The 9,728-nt window shown below is 50.9% G+C and overlaps 1 protein-coding gene across 16 annotated transcripts in view; it reads right to left on the reverse strand.

Annotated features, from left to right (window-relative positions):
• The window catches only part of TRMU (tRNA 5-methylaminomethyl-2-thiouridylate methyltransferase), a 26,539-nt gene that overhangs the window by 8,821 nt on the left and 7,990 nt on the right, over positions 1–9,728 (reverse strand). For 11 of the 16 annotated variants that reach the window (XR_001517428.2, XR_001517427.2, XR_001517425.2 and 8 more), the window contains exons 3-7: positions 7,724–7,830; positions 4,788–4,910; positions 2,282–2,457; positions 864–917; positions 714–780 (exon numbers count right to left, since the gene is read on the reverse strand). Coding sequence is in view for 13 of the 16 variants with exons in the window: in XM_025051001.1 (XP_024906769.1) it covers positions 714–780; positions 864–917; positions 2,282–2,457; positions 4,788–4,910; positions 7,724–7,830 (527 nt within the window). In the remaining 3 variants the exon portion in view is untranslated. Of the gene's footprint in view, positions 1–713; positions 781–863; positions 918–2,281; positions 2,458–4,787; positions 4,911–7,723; positions 7,831–9,728 lie in introns of those variants that run through there. The other 5 variants (XM_006917862.3, XM_025050998.1, XM_025051006.1 and 2 more) reach the window with 2 other exon arrangements.

Raw genomic sequence — 9,728 nt, forward strand, 5'->3', positions numbered from 1 at the left:
AGCAGGAAGGGGAAGCCGTCTGCCTGAACTGAGGTGGGGGCCCTCTGGAGGATAAGCCACTTATGAGACCGTCCACATCTGAGCGGTAGCCCTGGCCCTTTCACCAGCTCAGACCCACACTGAGTAGAGACTCACCTGGTCATCAGGCCTCTAAGGGCACAGCCCCAGCGCGGACCAGCCCAACTTCCGCCCTCCCACCCAGGCTGTAACTCCTGCCCCCGACTGGTCTCTGTCCCTTGTCCTCCCTGTTCCAGTTCAGTGAAGGCTCAGAGACCCCACCGCAGTGTCTGCAGATGAGTGAGAGCACCTCGTCACACGCGGGACACTGCCTGATGCCACCTCTTCGCCTAGTCCTAAAGCATGAAGCTCACGCTTTGAAGCCAACCTGGCCCCGTTCATCGGGTGGGGCGGTGAGTTTCTCTGTCGTCTAATATTTCCTCTATATAGTGAGAAAATAATTCTATAATCCTATTTACAGGGACTTAGAGCATAACTCAGGGAGCGAAGTCTTGGACTCAGCCTGCTTTTTTTATTAGCCGCAATGCTTGTAAGAAGACATCTTGAAACGCAAAGATCCCACGTCAAAGCCGCCTCCGCGCCCCGCCATCCACCCCTTGTCCCCACAGTCAGAGGCACGGCGTCTAAACCTCCTGGAATTGAGTCACCCCACAACTCAAGGTGCTTACAACGCGAAGCCAGAGGATGCGCCTCACCTTTATGCGTTCCCAGGACCCTATTGTCTTCTATCGAAATGAATCTGCCGGGCCGGGGCTGTAAGTACTGGAGAGCACACACGGCGTCACTGCTGGGGCCAGGTCTGCGGCAGAGACACGGCCCCATCCTGTCCACCAAAAAACACTCACCTGAAGAATGAAGTTTTCAAAATTTCTTTTACCAACGAAACAGATGCCCATGCTCTGAAATGAAGAGGGGCCGATCATGAGACGAAGGACGGGCAGGAGGTGTCTGCCCGCGAACGGGCCGCGCTGGGCCCAGGGCCGGCGTGCCCCACCCAGCACCCGGATGCCAGCCACAACCTACACGCAGGCTGGGAGTGGCTCACCGACAGCCTCTCAGGGGTTAGTTAGGGTCCCTAACCTGTGCCCTTGCCTGTGCGGTCCGGGCCTGTATGGCAGACCATCGGAGCAGCTGCCCCGGGAAAGAAAACTTAAGCTGCTCAGGCCCTTCGGGCCACTGCGCGTGAGTCTCGGGAGAGAGGAAGGGACCAGAGCAGGAGCAGGGGGCAGAACGGTCAGGCCAGAGGCTGAAGCGTCCAAGGAAGGAGAAGTCTTCCTCAGGAGGTATGCCCTCGCACAAGGGACGACAGCGGGGACAAGCTCTCCACCGCCATGCTCAGCAGATGGCCTCATCTCTTATTCTTTGGTTTCTGTCCCTAGAATGTGGGTCCCATGAGGGTGGCTCCCTTGGCTCCTACCATAGTCACACTTGGACATGGGACAGGTAGAGATGAACAGAATTGATGGGTACGGGGAACCATGACTTGCTGACAAAAGGCACAGCCATGCCCATTCCCAGCAGACAGACGGGAAGCGGCGGCTACGGCTAACGCTGCCTCAACCGCGGAATGGTGGGAGCGGACTGGCACACGGGAGTGGGTGCAGCTCGCCAGATCAGCCCACCGCATGCCCCGCCGCACCTCAGGGCCTTTGCACATGCTCTCCCACTTTCCGCACTGTTTCTCCTCACCTGTCTATGCGACACTAAAATCCTCGCAAGCCCTTTCCGGCGTCTCAAGCCCTTGATCTGCACTAGAGCCCACTGGTGTTTCCTCCGCAGCACCCCATCCCTCCTTCCCAGACCTCTCCTAAGGGTACAATGGTTATGTTTCCTGCCTGTCCCCGCCTTTGACGCCCCCAAGCTCCGTGGAGGTGGAAATTAACGTGTGTGCTCCTCGCTGCATCCTCGGAGGCCAGCAGCAATGCCTGGCAGCAAGAAGGCGCCGGATGAGCACGTGCGGGATGCGTGAGGAGCACAGCAGGTCCACGCGGCAGCACAAGCTCCCATGCGCCCCAGAGTCTCAGCGCCTGGTCCCCACTGCTCTGCTCTCTCCTACAGCGGGGCCGCGAGCACACAGGAGCCACCAAGGCCGCTGGGAACGCCGCCCACGCCAGTGGGGCTGGGGCGGGAGGGGGAAGTCACTGCTAAGCTGCTTTCTGAATGTCGCAGCACACGCGCCAGCTCCTCCGAGGTGGCGAGCACAGACTTCTGCTTCTCCCTGAGCCGCGGAGCTGGAAGACGTGAGCGCCCCGCTCAGTCCTACCTCCTTTCTCTGAAGCACGTGATGGAGTCTATTCTCGGCAGCTATTTTCTTTACAAAGTCTTTCGTTAACCCCCCCAGGGGGAAGAGGGCTCTCCGCAGGGCGTCCTGGGAAACCTGGCCGAGAAAGAAGGTCTGGTCTTTAAGGCTGTCAGCTGCCTGGAGGAGCTTTGTCGCTGCCGAGAGTAAAGAACAGGAGACGTTGCAGGAATGAGACACCCGTGCTTTCCCGCAGCGACGAGCTCCCGTTCGCTTAGACTGATCACCCCCGGTCTGGAAGAAACAAAGCCCAACGCTCAACAGCAGACGGAACCGCTGCGGTGAAGCAGTATGAACTCTCGCCCCTAACTCACCTGCTACTAAAAACGCGCGGGGAAGGCAGATTTCACATGTTAAGGAAACTTATTCCAGTTCATGCTTTAGATAATAATATTTTCCAAGATGAAACATCCCATGAAAAAAACAAGTCTGACATAAATTCAGCCCATTTGGGAAAACTGAACGAGACAACTCGCAGAAAACCCCACCGACATGGCATCGGCTGTGCCGTTTCCTGACAGTCAGGGACGTGCTGATGCCGTGGCTGTTTTCAAGGTCTGTCACCTTCCGGGTCTGACTACCGGGCAAGACGGCACGCCTTTGGCGGCACGCTATGCTCAAACACATTGTCTTTTCTGGTAAAAATGGTTTCCTACATTTGTCAGATGCTCCTCTGCGATTTCTCTAATGGTCCCTATTTGATTATGAAGAGCCGGTTCCAGCTTTAAGGCACCAGCGCAGAGGTGTGACTGACCTTGGCCGCGTGACACTGGTTCAGGAAAGAAGGCCCGGCCCCATCTCTGGGCCAGATCAGTCCTGCCTGGCGTGTGACTGAATTTCCGTTATTACAACTGTTGGGTCCCCCACTCTGAAGTTTAAAAACCAATGGAAATAACTAAACAGAGCATCGGCATGACGGCTTCTTTCAACAAGTCTCCTATCTATGCTAGGAGAGGCCTCACCAAGTTGTACTCAGAGCCACACGAGTATGACACGCACTCGGTGGAGTCAGCGTTTCCCACTGTGACCCCAGATTTGATTCTCACACTCGCTGTGAGGCAGAATTATCCCTGTTTTACAGACAAGGAAACTGAAGCTCAGGTAACGTGACTGGCCGAAATGGTACAGGCAGAGGTCAGCAGAGCTAGAGACTGAGCCCCGTCTCCTAAATTTCTATCCACCGCTTCCGTGCAAAACGACACAAGCGGCTGAAAGATGAAAGACGAGGCTCAGTCCACCAGTCGTCAGGCAGACTCACGTGCCCAGTGCTGCTCTGGTTCAAAACTAAAGTCAAACAGTATGTGTGCAAGGGCCTCCGGAGTACAGGGAGTAATTTGCATTTTCTCGTAGTTCTGAGTTATTTTAAAACAACTCAAAATCTTTTATGTTTAAGCTGGAAATCCTAAACCAGTGAGAGGGAGTAACATTTGGTGAGGGCCAGGAGCTTTATCCTCACACCTTCGCTCCTTCAGGCCCTGTGGGCACTTGGCCTGGTCAGAGGTGCCGCCGCCACCTTGTACAGGTGAGATTTACGAGCTCAAGGCCAGCACCCAGGAGCCTTGGCTTCGGGGCCTACTCGCTCCGGGGCCAGGTCCTCTGCTGCCCCTGGTGCCCTCTCCCCAAGGACCCAGGCCCAGCCAGGAGGCCCTATTCCAGGTCTCCAGGGCAAGTGAACTAGAATAAAATAAAGAGCTTTAGTGTACCGAAAAGACACACTCAATTAAAGGTGTGCCGACGAGGGCAGGGACGGCTCTGTGCAGCCATGGCATACCCCCGACGGCCCAGAGAGCTCTGCGAGGCCAAACACTTTCTGGGGGTGTAGGGGGAGCAGGCACGCCCACCTGCTGCAGAAACAGCCCCTTCTGTCTTTCACGTAACGATGACGTGAATGCCTCTTTTCTACACACAAATGTGCATCAGGATAAGCCAGCAGCTTCCGAGTCCACTGTTTGCCATTTATTTTGGGGGGGAAAGTAAAACTCTGCTCCCTTTGTCATTAATAAACTAATTTGTATACATAATCTTTGTCAACATAGTTCCAAGCCTGGCCACCAAGTCTGTGCTATGAACATCTGGTCCCAGCATTCCTGGCCCATGAAAGTATGCTTTGATCCTAAACCCTTCCAAACTTGATGGTAAGTAACAGGGCCTACAGCACTCCAAATATTGTTGTGAAGTTTCTCCTGCAAATCACCAACACACAGTACCCAGACCTGGGTTATAAATTACGGATTCCATTTCCCGCCGGCCCTGGCCTGACCCCCGACTGGGACTTCTGTTGTCCAATCACAGGCCCTTGGGGGAAATAACCCTCTTGGGTCATTTTCAAAAAGGAAACCAAAACAAACGAGCTAGTCTGGAACACACAGAGGTCTGGCAGGTATGCTCGCACAATGACCCACTGTCATTCTTCAAAATATTTTACTCTGTTTACAAATAATGGAGCTCTGACCTGGGCACTTTTACTTACCATTCCTGACTTCAAATCGATTTCTGAAAAGCCCTTCCGGCCTCTTAATGTGCTTCTGTTGAAAGACTTCTTCATCTTCCCGCGAAGTTCTCGCATAGTGACCCGTGGCAACTGCATCTGCCCCTGTGAGGTTTTTAAGAACACAAGGGGCAGATTTTAGACCTGCGTTCACTGGCCTTGGTCAGCACCAGCCCAGGATGCCTAATGCAGCACAGACATGACGCCTCACCGCGGGTGGTCCGCCACAGTCTCAAAGGGCACACCTCAAACTGCTGCACAGGTGGCCTTTAACCCTTAATTTAAAATAACTTGACCTTGCTACACGGTTTATTATGTCTTTAAGGGCCTTTCAAAAGTTACCGTTCTACTCGTTCATTCATTCTAGCTTAAGGAAATAGTCGGATGAGCACACGGATTTAAGTACAAAAAACTCATTTCAGTGTTTCTTATACTAAGAAAAAACTAAAAACAACTAAAATGTTCAATGCCAGAAGAATATGAAGTAAATTAAAATACCATCGTGATAATAACAGTGCCGCTTCTGAAGAAATTTTAATGACGTGGGAAAATGCTTATGACTTAGGGAAGAAAAGTACATAATACTATGATTCCACGTTTTTAAATGTACAGAAAAAGATGGAGAAAAACGTCCAAGAATCTATCCCTTTAATTCTGGGAAGGGAGACGATAGATGGTGTTTTCTCTCCTCTTTTTACTGTTCTAATTTCAAATTTTCTTTAATAAATATGTATTTTTTTTTTAACAGTGAAGGATCATCCAGCATATTCAATTTCTTCTTTCTACATTATGAAAAAAAAGTGAAAGCATCTCCCAAAGCACACATTAGTCCACAACTTCTTCACTGTGCGATGTTCAGTATTGCAAGACTTCTCTCCTGGAAGGTGCAGCAAAACTGACTCAGGACTCACCCACCCAATCGGCTCCATGAGAAACGAGACACAGCAAGAATTAACTGCTGCATATTAACTACCTGAAAAGCGACATTTAGGAACCCATCATTACATATTGGAAATTTTCTAATAGAGTAGAAACCACGTTTACTGCAGACAACGTCATACCTTCTGGGGAAAACTCTGAGATTTCACAAGTCCAAGTTTCACGTGTTTTGGTCTGTGTTGTGTGGTTCAAGCAGTAAGTTCAGACTTAGAGGCATTCAATGCAGAAATTCCTTTCGAAGCATGCCCAACAGATGGCCCCTGAAGGGCTCCCCAAAAGGCCGAGGTGACAGGGAGCTTCGCCCTCTCAAAAGGCAAGCAGTCCCCTCCTGAGGAGCCGTTTGTGCCACCCAGAGTGAAAAACTCCCTCCTGCACACTGCACGCCTGTCCTCTGGTGTCGTACACTGAACCGTAATCCTAACTCGCACGCATGAATACTGCTATGATGACCCCAAAGAATCACATAGTTCATCAGATGGCATATGTCCAGACACATGCAAAACGAACCTCAATTCACACTCCATGCGTCTGTCACTCCTTTTTCTGAATAAATCGAGACTAAACGTATCCCGCCAACTGTGGCCCACCCAAGGCAGACCTCAGGGAGGGCGCAGGCTGCACTGGCTTCAACAGACATCAGGCTGCAGGCATGGTCAGTGTGAGACAGCGAAAGCCGCCATATCTTCTCCCTGTCTTGCACTGGGAGAATTACTGAACTGGGTAGCAAACTTTGCATTTATCTCTATTCAGTTTCATGCTTTTGGTGTTAGTCCAGCATTCAAGGTTGTTATAATTTTCTGATCCTTTGTTTTTGTAGGCATTTTTTCACTATACCTAACTCCACGAACCAACTTTTCGTCACTGTCATCTCAGCTGCAGGTCACTTATACATCAGATCTGCAAGCCTACTTTGTGCCCATCTCAGTTATTATGAAAGTGCTCACAGGACAGAGCTGCCAACAGTCCTGTGACACCACTGGGCTCCTGGCACACAATTACATGTCTTGGCACGTGGCCAAGCATGGCAGGGTGAGCTGCGATTAGACAGAATAAAGCTGAAAGGCCAGTACCCAGAACTTCAGAAGCTGTTTATGGTGACTCTAACAGCAGGGGACCAGAAAAAGAACCTAGAATGTACAACAGCACAGCAGCAGATACCAAGAGGTAGTCTAAGCAAGCAAGTCAGAATCAGGATGTGTCAACAGGAAGGAGTGGGATGTCCCAAAAGGGAGACGGGAACAAGAAAGCAGAAATTCAGGGACAGACAAAATCTGCAGGCAAGCTGTCAGCGGGCAAGAGGGCCTCGATCATAACAGGATGGGCTTGCAGAAGAGGCCACTGAGGCATGGATTCAAACCAGAGCAACAGAACAGAGACCCAGGGACCCAGACCAGGTAGAGACACAGCCTGCTCTCAGGGAAAAGCAGAAACCTCCTTTTGAAAGAAGAGAAGAGGTCTCAGCAGAACTAGCAAAAAGGGTGACTAACAGGGAGCTGAATACTGAACATCCTGAGCCCTGAATTAGGGCTCCTGAACTTCTGCTAAGTACAACCACATCCAGAACGGCCTGCTCCAGCGAGACTGGCCCCGCAGGCAGGGGCCGGGGCCGGGGCCCGCCTCTCAACTCTCTGGACACTGACCCAGCACATCCTTCCTCGGGATTCTGTGAAGCGGGTTCTCCTGGAACCCACTGCACCTGTCCCCATCCTGCGCCTGTCCCCGTCCGCTGCCTGTCCCCATCCTGCCCCTATCCCTATACTGCGCAGTCCACAGTGAAGAGGCTCCTCTCCTCCCAGTGACTGGGGCATTTGCACGTCACCAGAAAGTTTTCTTATTCAGTGAAATACAAAATATTATCTTTTCCACTGCTTCCTTTCTTTCAGAAAGACGAAACTGTTTACAAGGTTTTGGATTCTGCCTATCTCTGAAAATCTTATGAATTTTTAAAAAAACAAATAAAGATAATGCAAATTACTTACCAAGATTATCCAAAGCATAACGAAAAAAACAATTGAATTTGATGTACTTGTTGCACATGATGTCAGGGTTGGGAGTCCTTCCTTGTTCATATTCATTCAAAAAATCGCTAGAATACGAGAAGAAAATTTTCATTTCTAAGTGTGAAAGTCTTCAAAAAATAAATCAGATAAATTACTTGTTTAGAGTTTCTTCTTGTTTTATCAAATTGTAATTTTCTGTGAAGCAGGAGCACCTCAGGACGTGGCCATTTTGTTTTTTCATCAAACGTCTGTTTAAAGCCAGCTGCACTCTCGGCCTGCATTACGATAATAAACCTGGGTGAAAAATGGGGTATCACGAGGTGAGGGGGGAGCGAGTGCGCACAGATGCCTGTCCCCTCCAAGTGCCCCGCCAGAGGACGCCTCGGTGAGTCGGAGCAGGAATAAAAGAAGTGACAGTTACAATTCAAGGCTCTATCAGCCAGTCCACAATCTCAGCCTAAGAACCCAGGGCACCGGGCAGATGTGCCAACAAACGCTGTCTAATGGGACCACACACTCTCCTGAGGACTGGCAGCCGCCTGGTGCCGGCAGTGGGCAGGCGCCCTAAGTGGGCTTCCGCTCTGCCAGACCGCTGGACCCGGGAGGAGGGCCGCTGAGCGAGAACCTCAGGGTCTTATGGTATTCGCTTCAGGATGGTTTTGATGCTGTTTCGGGAGTTTAAAAAAGGTGTGTTTTGGTATATGTGATCATTTTTTTCATTTAACCTAAAGCTTTCCATTGAGCAGGAGGGGTTAAAAAAACAATGCTGACAAAGCATTGTGAAGGCACTGTGAAGGCTGATGAAGACTCTGCCCAGGGTCACAGGTCGCGTGCGGCTTCAGCTTCGGCAGGCAATGACAAACCATTCCTACCCCTGATCACTCCTTCCTGAGTGCGGAAAGCTTGTGTTGCTCCATATTTTCAACAACACTTGATATTATTACACACTTTCCTTTTTTTTTTTATTTTTAGAAAGTTGTCACAGTTCATTAAACTATAAACTTCTTAAGGCTAAATCTGTGTTTTACTCTCTCTGAAGGTCCATCGCTGCCAAATTTTTTCAACATAACGAGCATTGAATAAATAAATGTTGAAGAGGCCGAACATTTAAACCAGTTTACGAAGAGCATATACTGTCAACCACTTCCTCAATGGCATAATGGAAGACGTGTCGGCTGGCATTAGCAAAAACAATGGGGCACGGCCCACGTAGTGAGCAGATAAGCCAGGCCTGCACTTAGTGAGGGAGGTGATGATTAGGAAGAACAGCTGGACTCAGACCCTTGAAGGTCGAGTGGGTCCTGAACAAAAGGCTTCAGAAGTTCCTGATCTAGAAAGCGTTACGAGGCCAGCGAGCGTTCAGAACAGAGATCACTGGGCACAGTTCCAACTGCACCCCTGGCAGCGGGGGCCAGGCCAGGGCAGAGCCCGGGCAAGCTCCGAGGCAGACAGGACCTAAATCCTCTCACGGGCTCTCTCCCTTCACCGTGAGGTTTCACGTGGGGATGACAAAAAGGACGCCCTGGGAACACTGGCCTGGAAACTGGGCTCTAGGCCGACGTCTGCTCCTAGTCTCCCACAGGACTCGGGACAAGCCCTTCCGCCGGCCTGGACAGATGTGGCCCAAAATCACATTCACTCACATACTTTCAAAAGTTAGCAATGAAGGGTGGAGTTTAGACGTACCTGAATTTCTTACTATCATCCCGAACCCTGCAGTGCTCAGAGGAATCCCCTAAATTAGCTTTCTCCACCGATCCAGACTTGACCTTGAATCTGTAAATGACTCCTATGTTTCTCTTGCTTCTGCATCAGGCACCAAGCCCCATGGCACCGCTTCCCAAAGCAAGCCCCAGGGGACCCCAGTAGCGTCGCCTGAAGTGCTTATTAAAGTGCGGGTTCCAGGGTCCCACCAGACCTCGTCCAGGGGTGTGTCTAAAAGCCCCCAGCTGACTCTGCAGCTCCACATCTACTGCCAGGTGGA

The sequence above is a fragment of the Pteropus alecto genome, unplaced genomic scaffold, assembly GCF_000325575.1.
Source record: "Pteropus alecto unplaced genomic scaffold, ASM32557v1 scaffold118, whole genome shotgun sequence".
In the NCBI taxonomy this organism is placed as follows: Eukaryota; Metazoa; Chordata; class Mammalia; order Chiroptera; family Pteropodidae; genus Pteropus; species Pteropus alecto.